Source organism: Petromyzon marinus, chromosome 13 (assembly GCF_048934315.1).
Source record: "Petromyzon marinus isolate PM22_M1 ecotype Great Lakes invasive population chromosome 13, UKy_Petmar_22M1.pri1.0, whole genome shotgun sequence".
Classification (NCBI taxonomy): domain Eukaryota; kingdom Metazoa; phylum Chordata; class Hyperoartia; order Petromyzontiformes; family Petromyzontidae; genus Petromyzon; species Petromyzon marinus.
Genome location: NC_133679.1, coordinates 1024258 through 1043173, shown reverse-complemented (window position 1 = coordinate 1043173; position 18916 = coordinate 1024258). Strand labels below are relative to the sequence as shown.

At 49.7% G+C, this 18916-nt stretch overlaps 1 protein-coding gene across 2 annotated transcripts in view; it reads right to left on the bottom strand.

The window, feature by feature from the left end:
* Positions 1-18916, bottom strand: part of PRTG (protogenin) — a 121978-nt gene that overhangs the window by 64805 nt on the left and 38257 nt on the right. For both annotated transcript variants that reach the window (XM_032953820.2, XM_032953821.2), the window contains exons 3-4: positions 8975-9119; positions 4068-4204 (exon numbers count right to left, since the gene is read on the bottom strand). In XM_032953820.2, coding sequence (XP_032809711.1) covers positions 4068-4204; positions 8975-9119 — 282 coding nt within the window. The remainder of the gene's footprint in view (positions 1-4067; positions 4205-8974; positions 9120-18916) is intronic.

Here is an 18916-nt window from a genome sequence, read left to right as displayed (position 1 = left end):
CAAATTAAACAAATCTCACAGTATTGATATATCATAGCCAGTCCATCTATACAAGATAAATCCTACAAAATCATGCCCGACCCCGAGGAAAATTGTCAAGACACTTCATTTCATTTAATTCTCGAAAGCTGCCGATAAATAAACAAAATGGCGTAGAATGTCATTGGACAAACTGTTTCCTCGCATCTGTGTTGATGTCTCGCAATCTCGGTGCGCTTCGCGCCAAAGCTCAGAATGAAAACATTTAACAACCCCGCTACTCATGAAAACGGAACGCCTCATTCATAGCCGATGCAACGTCCTTTATTGAACCAAGAGAGAGCACCGTTAGGATATACAGTGAGGGAAAAAAAGTATTTGATCCCCCGCTGATTTTGTACGTTTTCCCACTGACAAAGAAATTATCAGTCTATAATTGTAATGGTAGGTTTATTTGAACAGTGAGAGACAGAATAACAACACAAAAAATCCAGAAAAGCACATGTCAAAAATGTTATAAATTGATTTGCATTTTAATGAGGGAAATAAGTATATGACCCCTCTGCAAATCATGACTTAGTACTTGGTGGCAAAACCCTTGTTGGCAATCACAGAGGTCAGACGTTTCTTGTAGTTGGCCACCAGGTTTACACACATCTCAGGAGGGATTTTGTCCCACTCCTCTTTGCAGATCTTCTCCAAGTCATTAAGGTTTCGTGCCTGACGTTTGGCAACTCGAACCTTCAGCTCCATCCTCAGATTTTCTATGGGATTAAGGTCTGGAGACTGGCTACGCCACTCCAGGACCTTAATGTGTTTCTTCTTGAGCCACTCCTTTGTTGCCTTGGCCGTGTGTTTTGGGTCATTGTCATGCTGGAATACCCATCCACGACCCATTTTCAATGCCCCGGCTGAGGGAAGGAGGTTCTCACCAAAGATTTGACAGTACATGGCCCCGTCCATCGGCCCTTTGATGCGGTGAAGTTGTCCTGTCCCCTTAGCAGAAAAAAACCCCCAAAGCATAATGTTTCCACCTCCATGTTTGACGATGGGGATGGTGTTCTTGGGGTCATAGGCAGCATTCCTCCTCCTCCAAACACGGCGAGTTGAGTTGATGCCAAAGAGCTCCATTTTGGTCTCATCTGACCACAACACATTCACCCAGTTGTCCTCTGAATCATTCAGATGTTCATTGGCAAACTTCAGACGGGCATGTATATGTGCTTTCTTGAGCAGGGGGACATTGCGGGCGCTGCAGGATTTCAGTCCTTCACGGCGTAGTGTGTTACCAATTGTTTTCTTGGTGACTATGGTCCCAGCTGCCTTGAGATCATTGACAAGATCCTCCCGTGTAGTTCTGGGCTGATTCCTCACCGTTCTCATGATCATTGCAACTCCACGAGGTGAGATCTTGCATGGAGCCCCAGGCCGAGGGAGATTGACAGTTCTTTTGTGTTTCTTCCACTTGCGAATAATCGCACCAACTGTTGTCACCTTCTCACCAAGCTGCTTAGCAATGGTCTTGTAGCCCATTCCAGCCTTGTGTAGGTCTACAATCTTGTCCCTGACAACCTTGGAGAGCTCTTTGGTCTTGGCCATGGTGGAGAGTTTGGAATCTGATTAATTGATTGCTTCTGTGGACAGGTGTCTTTTATACAGGTAACAAGCTGAGATTAGGAGCACTTCCTTTAAGAGTGTGCTCCTAATCTCAGCTCGTTACCTGTATAAAAGACACCAGGGAGCCAGAAATCTTTCTGATTGAGAGGGGTCAAGTACTTTTTTCCCTCGTTAAAATGCAAATCAATTTATAACATTTTTGACATGCGTTTTTCTGGATTTTTGTTGTTGTTATTCTGTCTCTCACTGTTCAAATAAACCTACCATTAAAATTATAGACTGATCATTTCTTTGTCAGTGGGCAAACGTACAAATCAGCAGGGGATCAAATACTTTTTTCCCTCACTGTATAATCATGATTCAGCGTTTATGTTTAGTATTGGGGGCCTGATGTAAAGTGGCCTAACTCTTCAAAATCAAAACACTGATTTATAACATTGGCTGTACAACAAAAAACCTAGGTGATGAGTTAATTATTAGGATGTTTGCAAAAGGGACATTACAACTGCTACAAGGGGAGAGCTTGAACGCAATGTTTGTGTTTGCACCATAGAGGGCTTTACTCTTGTAAGTTGTAAATTGTGCCTTTACACAGTGTAAGCTGCTGTGAGTCGCACGATCTTCAATATCCACTTTGCATTGGACTCCCTCCCTTTAATGCTCCACAGAAATGATCAGCACGGGAATCAAACTCTCTCGCTCCTTGCCAAGTGTTGAGCGCCTCACATCATTTAACGATCACTGATTTTGATGTTTAATTCGTGTTTTGTTTTTATTTACATTGATTGTTATGATATGCTTTGTGAGTCTTATCAGAAGAAATTTGCACTTGACTCTCATGGTCATGCAATTCCAGCACTTGGCTCTGTAACTCAGGTCCCGCTTTAAAAAGAGAGACTCGTAGTCTCAATGGGTTATTTCTTACCTATTTGACCAACGCACGTACTCAATGAAAGACTGAATAATCACCAGGGTGTTGGGCCGCTGAAATATTGAACACGTTGTTTATGAGCATTATATTATATCTCCATGGCTGCTGGCACTGAAGGGCTGTTTGTAAAGCAATGTTTCTGTGGAAGCGTGTACTCATACTGTACGTTTAAACGGTAACAAGCCCACTGACAAAGGCCCAAAACCCCAAGTGTAGCATTTTAGAAGTCAGAAGCCTGTGAATTATTAATAAGGAAGTAGAAAAAATGGAATAACTATTCTTTACTAATTAGCGGATTAATTTTTCACAGCGGGTCGAGTTTTCTCTGAGGCATGGGGAGCGCGGCCAGGGCATGGAGGGTGGTGTCACGCTGCCTCCGATCACAGCTGTGACCGCTCACAGCGCCGCCAACTTCTCTCGCAGTTCAAACGAAAATTCCAGCACGGTTCCTGCGTTGTGCTTGACGTAAAATTAGGGAAGACTAAAGAAATGGATGAGGAAGAAAACAGACGCAGCCACAGCAGGCAGAGGTTGCCAAAATACGCTCTTTGTAGGGCCTTGATTTAAGTCACACCTAAGTTTTTATTTAATAATGAAAAGAAAACATCAGCGTCGTCTGTGCTCGTGCGAGCGTGGGGCAGTTCTCTTTTCTGTCGGCGGCCCTGACTCGGTGGTGGAAATACCACATTTCTATAGCGAGGACTATTCCATCCCTAGGACAAAGATGGATTCCCTGGCTGGGTCGGCTGTCTGTCCCTGTTGTTGTTGTTGCTGCTGAGCCCCAGTGGTTGCTCTGTGCCGAGCTGTTCCACACTGTTACGCTCTCTCTCTCTCTCTCATCTTTCCGCGTACTTTCTATCCTAATATAGTTTTAATGTTGTTTGCACAGCATCTTGGGATGCGCTTGCATTCGGGCGCTGTATGGATTTAAAAAGTGGCACTCATTCGACCAAACTTGGAAGAACGACCCCCACGCAGGAATTAACCTCACGATTTTTTATTTAAAGCTTTCGTGACTGCAGGGATTCATATTCTTGGTTCTTTCGGTAAAGTCACCACGTAGAAGGGAAACAATAAAAAGAATTGTTTTATATTTTTATTATTTTATTGTTTCCCTTCTACGTGACTTTACCGAAAGAACCAAGAATATGAACCTCACGATTGTTGAGCCGACTGCAGGAATTACTCTTTGTTTTTTTCGGTAAAGTCACGTAGAAATAAGAAATAACAATAAAATTACATAAAATTTCATTATTATTTCTTATTTCTACGTGACTTTACCGAAAATTACATAAAATTAGAAATAAGAAACAATAATAAAATTACATAAAATTGTATTATTATTTCTTATTTCTACGTGACTTTACCGAAAAAAAAACAAAGCAGAGTAATGTGCATGTAATACAATGCAACAAACAAAAGAGAGAGAGAGAGAGAACAGACCACGGAACAGAAGAATCCACCCACTGAAAGCCCCTGACAACGATGCCCTCCTTAGCCCTTCCCAGCCGCGACCTCTCCTCGCCCGCGCCGCCCCCACCTGGCGGCAGCACGCTGACCTCCACCTCCCGGCTGTACCGCGTGGCCGCCATGTTGGTTGCCTGGCAACGGTATCTCCCAGCGTCCTCGCTGCGTATGGCGCTGATCTGGAGCACCCCGCTGGGCAGCAGCGTGTGCCTGTGAAGGAGGAACGTCTCAAGTGTGAACGAACAATCTCAAAAAGGTTTATTCACGAATGCAGTTGTTTTTTTGTCGTTGTAAAAATGTTAGCTGCAACACGTAAAGCGAGCGATCTTGATTTGAAGCTTTCGTGACTGCAGGAATCCATACTATTTCGTTCTCGCGGTAAAGTCACCACGTAGGTACGTGACTTTACCGAAATAACCAAAGAGAATGGTGAAGCGTTTGAACAAATCTCATGTCACTGTGCAACAAAGATGAAACAAGATAAAGAACAACATTACGGCATCTGGAAAAACCTCACCCACTGGTGTACTTTACACTGTATCACTCTTCTCTTTTTGGCTGCTTTGACAGCGTGCAGAGTTTGGGCCGCGTGCCTCTCGACCACTGCTAGTGCAGTCCCCTATGTTTTAGCGGTGTTTGGCGTTACTTATCCACATATTATTGCACTTCATGTCATTCACAATACTTGACAGATGACCGACTTGGAAAAACACACACGGGGTTTGTAAAGAAGCGTAACTTGGAATCGCTGACATAAACATTAATCACTGGCACCGTCTTGAAAGTGAAATGGCCAGCGTGCATGCTCTCGCACGCCCCTTGTTTATTTAGCGGCGATGAGGGCAGGCTGCGCGGCGGAGTCAAGAGAGCCGTGCGGAGAGCCGCGCCAAGAGCCGCACCGAGAGCCGCCCAGGGCAGCGGCTCCGCTCCCCGGCCTGGCCGCCCGCCCCGGCTGGGCGGTGGACTCTTGGGGCGAGCCCCCCCGCTCAGCCGTGCGTGAGTAGTGGCCGGGAGAGAGCAATCACCTCGGGATTAGGGTCCCCTTACATCAACAAACAACCCTAAACCCGCCTTGTGGCAGGGCAGACCTCAAGGCAGGCTTTTATCCCAAAGCAGCCCCAGAGTGCCTCTCAAATTGCATGGAGGCTACACGGACAGGCGCCGGTTTTTATGAAAATGTGTTGGATGATGGGAACGCGGTCTTTTCTCATTGTTGCCACCAATGAGGGCTTGTTTATTCTTAACTTTTAGCACAATATCAGCCGCCCAGATCGGCAGGTCAGAATGAATCCCCTTAAGGATGCAGGCCTGCTCACAGTCGTTTCACTGCACCGGAGAGTTCGTGAGTGGCTCTCTACACTTAAAGATATCGCTGCGCCCACCACACTCCCCAGTGATTACACCTATTAACACACCCCCCACTCAACAAAAAGGTGTGCAGTTTCAATTGTTTAATTACTCAATGGAACTTCACTCGAGCTGCTCAAAACCACAACAAATCTGCAGCAAGGGTGCTACACAGTGCGCATCAGCACACGCTCCTCGGACACAAAGGAGACATCTGACATCAAAAGCCGCACAAAGAGCTGCTTCAAAGTCACTTTCACAGGTTGTAATCTCAGCTTCAATCAAATCAAAGGGTTCCAGCGTTCCAACAAGCGTTGGACTAATGAGCCAACGGTGGAAACTCCACATTTCCATAGAGGAGATCAGCCTAACCTTTGGAAAACCACTGTCGTATTTCCACAAAGTAGAAGTGTACTGCATCAGTGTTACTGACCACTGATGAATTATTACCCTGAAACAATGACCCCTGAATGGAATTAGAACCCCATCGCCTTCTGACTGCGAGTCAAGTGCTGCGCTGCCCTGACACAGCGGTGTAGATGTACAGGCAATGGCCGGGTGGCCTGGCCATGGTTGGGTAGGTGAGCTCGCTAGCACTGCTGCTGCTGCTGCATAGCCACCTTCTGCAACTTCTGCGGGCACTAGCGTGCACGAGTGCTGTGGAACGCTAAGCCCGGGATTCGTGACGGGGCGCTGCCGCTTCGCTGTACCGTGTGAACCGTCGCCGCGTGTACATTCCACGTGTCGAGAGCGGTCACGCTGCTCAGTCCTTTCCTACTTCGCCGTCCCCACGTCCCACCCAGCCCTCTCGTCCTCACCGCCCAGCAACTCTGACTAGCACCGTGCCCCGACTCCCCTTGCTAAAGCCTGACAGGCCAGAGCAAATTAAAAACAAAGCCCTGAAAGATCGTATGACTCATAGCAAATGCACATAGACTACGTCATTTACACGCTCCTTGCTGTGCTGTGGTAAATTAATTCGCCGGCTAACAGCATAGGTGGCAGACAACGAGCTTTGGTAAACTACAATCCCGGGTTATGTTAAAACACTGAGTTTTAAATTCGGTGGACTCCCTTACGCAGTGACCAGAAGGTACCTTCCGATTTGCAGCAACTCAAAGCACAGCGACCCATATGCATCTCGAAGAAACTGCGGCACCATAATTCACCCATGAAACCCTTTGGATATGTGATCCACTTCTCACACAGTGAAAATAAACATGCCCTGTGGGTGTATTAGAGGCATTTAAGAAACTTGTCCTGCCATGCGTGTTTCCCATCTCATGGATAATTTACATTGCCTCCCTTAGAACTGCATGGCAATCAAACATAGCCAACACATTAAAGCCCCCTCCTGTTTAGTGGTACAAATTCCACATTCATATGGCAGTGGCCGACGCCTTCAAAAGGCAACGACGCATGTCGGCTTAACGCCACAATGTGGTACTCATTTTATTGACCCCCATATGGACGATGGGGTGTCAGCCGCTGATCGGGATTTGAACTGGCAACGTCGCAGAGCCGAATTGCTCTCCAAGCACAGGACACCCACACGGGTTATACACAGAGCCCGTGGACGGCCCAAAACGCTACTCCTCATTCATAAATCACATTTATTCTACGCCACAACCAAAGCCTCTCAGCTGCTAATTCATCATACACAGTCTACATCTGCCCAATCTAGAGCCGGCCACACATGAATGTCTAAATGGGGGTGCGTGACCTCACGCCCGCAAACCGTGTTAACCATCCAGCCACGCAAAGCCCAGCAGACTGCTACAGGCAAACACTCGGGGCATCTCGCTAAATGCTCCACACTCGCGTTCAAAATCAGAGGTGCACTTTAGCAATTGGGTTGCCCCACCTGCGGTGCCCTAACTTTAAATCACCTGGCTCTCCCCGTCCCGTACATTGCCGACAACGGGGCTGAGCCTTCTGGCGACGAGGCGGATTGAGAGTGCACGGAGGCAGCGGTGGCAGCGTCGTGTTCACTGCCGATTTCAACTGCATCGACGCCGCCGCTCTCGTTTATTATTCATACAATGCATCATGTGTGTATGTGTGTGTGCGCTATAAACACAGCCGTTTACTTATGTTGAAGTTGTACTTTTCACCGCATTGCGCGCTTTCAGATGCGCTTCTCTGGCTCTTCCTTCTGATATTAGGAAGTCACTGAAGCAATGCACTTTCAAATCTAAATTGAAAACTCATTTCTGAAGAACTGCTTTTTGTGTTTTAGTTATTGTCCTTCCCCCACACCTCCAATTAGCACAGTGTGGCGATGTACGGTGCAAGACAGGTTAACATACGTACTTTTATTCATTATATTAATATGAGAATTTTAGTAAGAGGTTGGCGTTTTTTTGGTTATCTATCAAAATCGCGCACACACTCAGCCAGCGTTGAAAGAACCACCAAATGAATGTTTTGATCGGCTTCGTATAACTTCACGGCCATAGTTTTACTATTCCGCCATACAGTACTGCCCAAACGAAAGATAAAATTAAATTAAGGGACCCTCACGGTTAGGAAGCAAGGCCGCTGAATAAAAAATGTTACGGTCGTCATTCATTCCGTCCAAGTACATTTCGCAAAACTCGTCAGATCGCCGGAGCGAACGAGCGGACGAGGCATTTGTCTGCCCCTCTCCGCAGACTCGGCTCGTGTGTCGGGCCTGGTCGAGAAGGCCCCACATTACGGCCGTGGTGCGGCATCTTGAGCCGCGCTAGAAGCATTGACCCCGCGGAGAAATGGGGGGGCAGCAGGAGCAGGAGGGAGGGAGGAAGGCAGCGGCCGAAGCCCGGGGGCATCGCGTGACGCACGTTCCTCGGCAGGCCGCGCCGGCCACGCCAACGCACTTCCCCTCGCTTTGGATTTACCGACGCCAACACGCCGACTGCCACGTGCATTTTTCAACAAATCATTAAGCAAATCGATACAGTTACGAGCGTTATTCTCTCGCGTTGGCCTGCAGCCACGCGTTTTTTTAACCGCTGGCCAATCCGTGAACCCAAATGGATGATTTCTTCAGCTCGATGCGTGCTCAAACACGCATTGCCTTCAGAGTGATGCATTTTGGGAGTTTTGTGCACACCACGAAGGCGCAGCGGCAATAAAGAAGCTCGTTCAACATCCACCTCAAGCAGGGAGCTCCGCATAAAAGATTTAGCTTGAACTTGTTCGGCACCGGCGTTTTATTGTGAGCCTTCAACCTGCCTTCGGTTTTATTTCTCGCAATTTCACGTTGGAGTCAGAATTCAGAACTATCTTCCATGAATGCTGGAGAATGAGAATATAATTGGAAAAGTGTAGCCTGCATATAAATAATATGACAAGTTGTGCTGTGTAGATCTCCGAAGAGTTCTTGGGGAGTACCGCGCATTGTTTGGCACGATGCCCAACGTTTCATGGAAGCTTCTTCAGGAAGTGAAATTCTACAGGAACTAAAGTTGTGTGTGTGGTTGTGTGTTGAGGGCTGCGCGTGTTGGCTGGACCGTGCAAGTATGAGTGAGAGGCGTGCGTGTGTAAGAGCTCGTGTTGAGCTGTGCCGCGTACGTCAGGTGTGTGTGCTTGTGTAAGGGCTGTGTCACGCGTGTGGGGTGTGCGTGCGTGAGGCTGTGTGCTGGCCTGTACCGTGGGCTGTCAGCCGGGAGCGCCGTGCCATCTCGCTCCCACGCGATGAGCGGCTCGGGGCGGCCGCTCACGCGACACTCGAGCCGAGCCACCTCGCCCACCCGCACCTCCTCGCTCACCGCCTCCACCTCCACCTCCGACAGGCCTGCAACGGAGACACGGCGCACGCCGATCACACCCGGCACTCGATGTGCGACCAAAGAGCGCAAGAATGCATTCAGCGAACTCCTCTAGGTGCGCGCGCGTGTGTGCATCGTAAGCCTTACTTGCGGTCGTACAGACCTACAAATAAAGACAAACATCCCCCATATAGCCTTCAACCGACTCTTCGGGCAAGTGCTGTTAGCGAGCACCTATGAAGGCCGGCACGACACACGAGGGGGTGCGTGGACAGCGCCACGCCCGACCGCCTTTGTCTGCCAAGTGGCCATGTTACCACACCGCAGCATCTACTCATGAGGCACGGAGTGGGGAAATGTTCCAGCGTGCGGGGCATGGGCAGCTCCCCGTGGGGTCACCAACCCCAAGTGGACCGCGAGCGCGCAAGGGAGAGTAGCAACGCGAGGAGTTACACGGCCGCTGGCGTGACACGGAGGGAAAGACGCCGAGCAGCTATGACCTCACTCAGTGTCAAAGTGCCCTCAGAAACAGCTGCCGAACGTCTCTCCATTTCATAAACACCGCTCTCGTGAGCTGTATCAAATGTGTTTCATTCGCCTGCCCGTTAGTGGACAATAACAAGTCAGAAATATGAGCAGCGTTCAAAAATGGAAAGGTTCACGTGGGTGAAAAACACGATGACTGAACTCACACCATTGGTAAAGTTGGTTCTGTTTTCACCTCTGAGGGGATTACTTTAGGAAAGAAAACAACAACTGCACGTCAGATTTTTTTTCCAATACGCGTGTGCGTGTGAGCTAGGACTCTCTTGGCAGGAGGTGGAGAGCATTGCGAGAGATTGTGCCTGAAACGGATCCCTCTTCTTTTTTACCTCTCTTTCAGACAATTGATTCCAAACGGCCTCTTTGTGACATCCTGCGTATTTTGACACAACCATGTTTACATAATCCTTTGAACGTACAATAACCCACAGAGGTTTTTTCCCAGTTTGTGGCAGCTATATATACGCATAATCCATAAACGGTGCGCAGATTAAACACGTCATAAAAATGGGATCTTGTCGTACTTGCGTGGCATGTAGGAGGCTCCTATAAACATTTATAAAGTGGTCCCCTTTATTGGCCATGAAAATGACTGTGTAAATTTGGGCCAGTCACGCCGCAACGGCAAACATGCGGTGCCGCCGCTTTGTCTCCCCAGCTCACACCCCTGTCCGTAAAATAACCACGGCGCCCGGCGAGTTAACAAGGCTCGGATCCCTGACGGGCAAGGCCTCCACGCAGCCTGCACTGCATTAGCGGCACTGCTTTTCAGGCCGGGCTGACGAGCAGCGAGGACGATGATGGCCGTGTGTGTGATTGATGACGGGCGATTGATGGCACTGTATCGATGGCCAATGACTGATGACCGCAGAACGATGATTGATAATCGGTGCGTCTTGTTTTAATTCCAATATCTTGGATAATTGACCTATGGCAATAATGAACATTGCCTTTGCTGGTAAATGAGATGCTGCTGCCACTAAAGAAGTTAAACTACAAACGGCTTTCCAGCGGAGTGCCGTGGAAATAGGGAAAGTGTCCTCCATTCGAAAAAAATCGGCTGCGACGCAGACTATCAGATAAATGCAGCTCAGCTCGGGCTGCCTGGTTTGCGGACGTTACGGCTAATTGCCTTCCTGCAAATCGTAATTTTACACAATCAGGCTAATGTTTCGGCGGCCCTAACACTAATGAGAGAACGGCATATCGGCTCAGGATGGCTCATTGCCCACGGCGTGCTCGTTTATTCGCTCTGCCCCGATTTTAATCGGATCTGGCTTTCCACGGGCATGCATTCCCTTTTCAGACACATCTGCTGGGGCGGCTAGCATTCCGCGGAATCACACGGGGGGACCCCCCTTGCCGCCACAGCCCCGGAGGTCCTCCTCCCCAGGGACTCCTCCACCAACACAGAGGGCAGCCTTTATATTTTTTTTCAGAAAGCAGCACTAACCACGCTCAACTCCTCAAGCACAAAAAACGACATGCTTTATTTACCTCCGAAGCCTCAGCCTCCCCAATCTGGACTTTAAGTGGTTTGAAATAAAAGTGATCGGCTGACGAACGAGCTACAAACACTGATTTAAAGCGTTACTTCAAAATAAGGGGGCCGGCATATCGAGTGTCGGTGATCGCAAAGGCCGATTGCTGCACCGTAAGTGCTCGAGCCCATTTGTGTCGTGCTCAGGAAATAACGTGCGCACTTTTATTGTTATTCGTAGGCCGGCCACGGCAAACGCTCTCATGAAATAAACGCTCGCAACGAAGAGGGCCGGTGCGAACGACGGCACCGAGACGCGGCGCGGGGGAACCGCTCGGCCATCAAAGTCGGCGGCGGGCGGCGTGAGCGAGACGCGACGAGGAGCGACGAGAGGAGCCGTTTTGAGCCGTCGTCGTAACGTTTCCCATAATTCCATAACGGACGGCTCAGGGAGAAACGCGACGTGATAGAGCCGCCGACATGCGGCGCATATTTTAAATATGAACGGGCGGTAGCTCGAGGAGGTGGACCGCAGGCGCGGGCGAGCGGCGTGGATTAGGCTCCGTCGCGGCGATTAGAGGCAGGAAGGATTAGCGGGGAGAAGGCGCGCACGGGGCCGGACTAGGAGCGCGTCTCACATCCCTCACGCGGCTCCACGGGAGCAGAGGTTAACGTGATCCGATTTTCTTGCAGTTTTGGTTCCGACCCAACCTCCGCGATACTGCATCAGCAATCCCACCTCGCTCCGCTGCCCCCCCCCCTACCCGCTCGCCACCGCCACCGCGCGGCCTCCGACCCTCCGGGGCCCACCGGAGCGACCGCCTCGCTTATCTGCGTGCCGTCCGCCCCTCGCTGTCGGCGCCGCGCGTGGCGGTGGCTCTTCCACCGCCTGCAGCTTCGGAGCCCCGCGCCAGCCACGGTGCATATTGTGAGGCCTAATTACTCCGCGACTGCACTCGCGACATTCTACCTGGTGGCACCGTGGTTACGGTGTGCCAGGACGACAAGCAGATATCCTGAGAATGACCGTCACCCACGGAGCTTCCCACAAGGTGACCACTCCAACTAAAATCATTCTCACATGATCGCAGAAACTGATTTTCTGCTATATTTGGTGAACAAAAATGTCAAATAATTGGGAAAAGTATAGGGGTTTTTTTCCTACCAAATATCAAAATAAATTAGTATTTGTAACAAAACATGAGGAGTCTTAGAAACGTGTTTATTCAATTTGACTTTTGCATCAATAACAAAAAAAATCACACGAAACAGAGAAATGTTTTTTTCCCTCCTAAAACCAGGGAAAATACTTTTGCTGAGGTTGAATGAGGTTCTGGCAGCCCAAGCAGCAGTGCAGGGATCATCATTGCACTGTGGGCCCATTGGCAGATGCCATAAAACTTCAACAATGAAACAGCGGTTGAGAACTCTGGCCCATCTTGGACAGCATAGGGGAGGCAGCTGCAAATCGGCCTCGTAGCAGCAGCAGGGTCTTTGACGACCATGGCTCCGTCCACTCTCGCTCAATGGTAGGAATGGAGCACAGGCCTCACACAATAAGCTGCTCAATAACGGCCTCCACCAATGCGGCACAAAGCGTCGCTGGGGACCGGGGGAGAGGAGAAAAGAGATCGGTTACAATGGCCCGGCTTCTACGCGGCTTATCCCATGACCGAGATCCATGGATTGTAATTCAATGCAAGGCAACATAAACACGGACCTTGAGACTTGTGATATTAATAATAATGTATTTTGTTTATTTGGGAAAGCTTCGCTGATTCTGAAGATTTGTTTCCATGATGGCCCCCACACTGGTGATCTCTGTCCAATACCGTGTCGAGTAATTGTTGCATGTGCAAGGAAACTTGAGCACCGAGGGAAAAAAAATACGACGGGATGATGCCCCAAATATCCACACAAATGGGGTCAGGAACCATCTTGCTCTACTGCCATCCACTGCAAGACCCTCATGAAAGAGTCTCTAAGAGACTTTCCTGAAAAAATAGAGCGCATTATTTCAAGTTATTATTTTTATTATTACTACTACTACTACATAAATCAGCATTTGCCAACAAAAATTGCAAAATGTACGCATTGTGCTGCAGAATCCTTTTCTAGGTACAGAAAATGTGTTTTGATGGCTTTCCTCATCACTTACAGAAAGCGCTGCATTTGAAGGAGCCTTTTCTATCAGCAGCCGACCCGATGCTTTGATTAAAAACCAAAACATGCTGCCCGGTGACGCCACTAAAAGGCAAACTTGTTTTGATTCACAAAAGCAGCCAGAGACCCGATTACCTGGTCTCCGGGAAGAGGTTTTGGAGCCACTGATGTTGCAAAAAAATGGCTCCGTGTTCCAGGGCTTAAGGCGGCCGCAGGGAGAGCGGCGTTTGCGAGCGGCAAACGTGGCCAAGCGAGAGTTTCTTCACCCCATTAGGCGACGGCTCTCCTCGGCCGCCGGCAGCCCGCGCCCACAACCCACGGGGTCGCCCGCGCGGTTTTTTTGAGAAATCCCTTTTTAACCTCGCGAATCCCGGAGGGTCTCACACACCCGCGGCGCCTGCTCTTGTATCTGCTGGCCAGATCTGCACGGGGAGGGGATTACACGACTCCTCATTGTTTGCTGGGCCAAGAGGGGCCAGCACTTAGTGCTGCTGAATGTTCACTTCGTGCGCGCGCCCAAACGCGCGAGTTAATTTGGGGAGTGCAAAAAACAACCCAAACGGAAACTGTGAGTGCGGTTAAAAGTTTTGCTTTCTTAGTTTCGTTATCGCAGGTCCGCGGGTGGCTCCGTTGTGACACCGGCACGCTAACGACCGTAATGTGACCGCCAGCCTGAAGCTCAGCCACAGTTGATTCAGCTTCGCTTCCCTCCAGGATGTGTGAAGTGTTTACCACCCCCCGTGGAGGGAAATCGATTCATCACGCGGCACAGTTCAAGCTCCTCATCCTCACGACTCGTCTTATCTGCGGGATCCAGGCGATCACGACCGATAACGTGAATTGGGCACTTCCTCTTGCCCACAAATTCAGATAATGAGAAGATTACGGATGGCGTAAATGGGAAGATTACAGATGGCATAAATGTAAATAACGAAGAGAGATATCTTAAATGTAATATTGATCACTTACGGTGGACCAAGCCGTGGGGTGGTGGCGAGTGATATCTAACTCGCTCCGGGGCCCCCTGCATTGCCAACACCAACTGATTTTTCTGTTTGCGCGTAGTCACTTTAAGATGTTTCTTGTTCATGTTTTTGTTTGTTGCGGATGTACCCGATTCAAGAGTCGAATGGCTCACAGGGCTATACCAAATAAATGAAACTGAGAACTGAAAACTGACCAGCGTGGTGAAGTATGGTCAAACAACTCCCTTGCCTGACATATCATGGGGAGGCTTTCATCGAGCACTGCATTAACAAAGGACCACGCTCGCATCAGAGCAGAACAATGGTTTGTAACTCGCAAAGCATACAACCACAGCAAGGGAGAGGCATCGCGTGATAAAGACATTTTTGATTCTCCTCTTAGCCCGATAGCCAAGCGTGCGGCTGTGCCGCCACAGAAGCCGCTTCCGTCAGCATCGGGTCCAAATTGAGAGGACCGAGGGCGATGTACCACGGGAGAGCTCGCTGGGAGTTCGCTCCCAACACGGACACACGACTCAAGTAGCCCCAGGTAGCCCACCCCAGGCAGGGTTTGAGCTCCAGCGTTATGGAGCTGAAAGCTTCACTACTCGTGGCCCTCGAGACGCCCCCCCCCCCCCCCACCGAGCCTTAATCTCCACAACTACAAAACTACGGATCGACCCTCGCTCGAGTTGAGAAATCCATTTTTTTTAAATCCCCGGTGTTAATCCTTTCCTTAAACATCCTGGAAATCTCGAGACCAGAGGAAGAAATCCCCAGACGGGGATCACGGAGCCCAGGTGCCACAAATTGTTTTCCAAGCGAGAGTCCTAAGACGCAAATCCGATTCTCACATTTGTTAAATGTGTCTAAAATGCAGTGTCTGCCAAGAATAATTAATTAATTGGAACGGTTGTATTTAAAAATGATGTAAAAAAGAAAAATGTGGCGATTATATTTAAAAAAACTGCACTCTTAATAAAAAAAGTGGAGAGCGAATGCGGCATGTGTGGGCTGAGGCCGGGTCTGGTGGCCCAAGGCACTCGGGGTGACGAGTGCCATGCGAGACTTCGGTGTAGCTCTGCCTTCGCGGGGAACATACGCACCGTTACGGTATTGCAAGAAAATAAGGGCGATTAAACATGATAATATTTTACTGTCTCTTAACACGTTGCTATAATGCACATGAGTAAGGTTGGCTACGTATGGTGTGAAAGAAGTTCAACATTCCATTAAGGTATTTAGAACTCAGTGGTAAAAAGTTTACACCACTCCTTGTCGACATTTTTGCTCGATACTCTTTTGAAATTAGATTCCGCGTTTCACACTATTTTGCGAAAAGCATTGAAACCTTGACCAGAAAACTCTCAAAAAAAATGACACCGGTTTTAACTTCCCACCATGCAGGTCTCAACGTCGGGTTTCGCCACGCGGTAGCACCGCCACGGCACTCATAACGATGTGGAGAGCGCGTCACACTCTGGCATCTTGGCAGCGCTGCCCCTCAAGAGTTACGCAACACTCCGCTGGGGCCTGCACGCTGCGCGCGAGCTCACAGCAGCAGCAGCAGCGGCGGCGGCGGCGATGCTGCCTCACTTGGGGGCAGTGCTCGCGGCCACACCGCCGGCTCTCTCTCCGCCTCGTTTTGACTCCACGACGTCTTCCCCCCCACACCCCCCCCCCCCCCGAATCGGCCCTCATTACGCAGCCTGCCAATCACGCCATTAAGCATTTAATGCGCACGTAATCTGCACATTATAAGTAAGCGTCGGTGCGGAGAGATCTATTGCATTGTGGCATCGATCAAAAAGCATGCGGGGCCAGATGTGTTTGGATTAATTCGGTGGAAATAGGGGCAAATTTTGCCCCGGGCCGACAAAAGCGCAAAAAAAATCCCTCTGCATCTGCCGTGCGAGCTGTCGGCGCGGTCAATCATGCACGGCTTATCACGCGTGGCCTGCGGTGGATTATGGAGCACAATCAGCCCGCGAGCGGCGCCGATTACACGCTCATAACTTAGCACCTCATGAATGCCGTTCCATTTTTCCGGCGTGACATCTAAAGAATATGCCGCACGCTTTAAAATACACACGTGTAGTTGTTTGCACAACGCGGCCGTGAAATTAGTCATAAAAATGCTTCAGATGCCTCCGAGCCGTGGAGAGAATTTAGTTTACGGTGGCGGCGTCTAAAAAGCAGCAATCGCCGAGCAAGGGGATTTATTCCCGTATATAAACCGGCAAGTAGCGGCGCAGTAACCGCAGTGATGCGCCATTGATTTGCATTGATCCATGCTCCCAGGTATGAAGCGCGAATTGCATTAGGGACAGCCTTCAGGAACAGAGCTCAATTATTTACAATCATCGGGTGAAACGTTTGATATGCATAAGGAGTTTTAAAGTGCACAGAGGGATGACGAGAGGGGGCCCCCATTCAGTAGCAAGCGAAACGAAACGAAGCGCACTCGAGCTGCAAATAACCGCGGCGAGAACGAGCCGCTCCGCTAACGGCGCCTCCGCTCACAACTGCCGGCGGTTGGCAAACGTTGACGGACAGCCGAAACGGCGCCCTGCCACGGCCTTCTCTTATTTGATTGCAATTTACCTTCTCGGCATTTCCACGCCGCGGTCTTCATCGCCATGAGCTTAACGCGGACGGTGGGCCGCCGGTAGCGAGCGCGCGCGGCATCGGTCAATCGCACTCCCATTTAGTAAACAAATCGCATCAGGTACGGGAGAAGGCGCCCCTAACCGCCGTAAATGACAACGCGCGATCCGCCAGATGTGCCCAGGCTGTCTCCACTGTAGCCGATTGTATGGGGGGGGGGGGCTGAGCGAATGAGACACGTCCCGTTTCCGTTACGGACCGCAACGCGAGAAGGGGGCGGCCGTCTCGCGGAGAGAGTACAGACGGGGGGGCTCCATGCTGGGATGGTGCCCTCCGTCACATCGCGTCACCCGGCCTCACTAGCAAAACTCCCGGTGGAATGAGGCCGAGAGGGCCTCTAGTGGCTTGGGAATGAAAAAAAAACAAGGGGGCCATCCATTGAGTACGTACGCATGGCGGAGGGAGGGGGGTTAACCCAAATGCGTTCGCTTGCGTATGGGGGGTCTACTGACAATGTACGCATAGGAAACATGGGGGGGGGGGGGGTGAAGCCTCGATAACAACTTGTCTACATTGGCCTTCAAATGAGTTAGATAGTCCGGCGGTAGACTATCTGTTTGCTTAAACACGTTCATATTATTAATCTTGATCGTTTGTGTGTGGATTAAATATCGGCCGTTCTATAGGATTCGGGGGGGGTGCGTCAGGTGTATGAACGCAGGTGGGGGGGGGGTGTAAAAAGTACGCGTGCGTACAGGGATGGGGGGGGAGGGGTCAAGTTGATGGATGACGTTCTCGTTTATAAAATGTGACGCTGATCGCTCCTGTGGTTGGTCGTCTCTAAAGGCATCATGCTCGTTCACGGAGAGAGGCGCTTGTGCAATCGTTGGTGACTGAACTGAAACCGTCAATTTCGGTGCAAATGAGAACCCCCTTGCCCAGGGGAGGACCCCTACCGTTTGATCCCCAGATCTCGGAGACGTTTTATTATTGCCCCCCCCCCCCCCCCCGACAGAACCGCATTCACCGATGGGCTCCCATCACCCCTGGGCTCCCAGAATCTACAGGCTCCCAGCACCCAACGGGCTCCCATCACCTACAAGCTCCCATCTCACCTACAGTCCCCCATCACCTTGGTGCTCCCATCACCTACAATCAAGCAGGTCTCATCAAACGCAGCTAGCCATAACAACACCACCATATAATTGGATTGTTAATTGAAAACGTAACCCCTGTTCCACGGATGAAGCACTTTTTCCAGTTCCTATCGTTAAACTGACAGGTTTCATGAGCAGAGATATATCTGCTTTTTTGACCCCAATCTGCGGAAGTCACTGCGTCATCCAGCAACTCATCAATGCCATCAAATCACATTTACAACTTATAATCTAATGTCCGTGCTGCAAAGCACCCACCACTCTCAACTCGTAACTAGCACAAACCGATGCAGCTCACATGGGTGAGACGAAAAGTACTTCAAGTAGAAATATGTGTGATTTGAAAGGCCGATTGTTATTTTAGTGAGGCTGGACTCTTCATAAGAGCGTAAAATATGACAAAAGTACTCCAAGGTTTTTTTTCAAAACCACTAATTGAAAAGGAGCATGCTACCGGGCAAAACTCACGCTCCCATTTAAAACAAACACCAAAAGCCTTTACTATGAACAAACACCAAGTTCTCACCTCTCGTTTTAAATGTAATAAAGAAACAAAACCCCACACACACACCAGCAACCCCGCTAAATAGGAATCTTTGAAGCGTCGTTGGCGCCAATGAGTTTAATTAATTCAGGCCTTTGTGGACATCAAAAGCGGGGTCCTTGAACAGAAAAAAACCCCACAGATCAGAGTGCCCTCTCATTAGAACATCAGAGCAGAAAGCCCTGCCCTTGCATCTGATCACAGGATTAGCGCAGAGTGGGCCCTGTTTGCTATTTTGGCAGGACAGGCTCCCACGTTGTTTGTGCTCAAGAAGCAGAAAATTAGTTTTTTAGAAGTGAAATATTGTGTACTTAGCTTTTTTTTTCCACAGCCTGTTCAGCTCCTCACGCGACTGTGAGAAGAG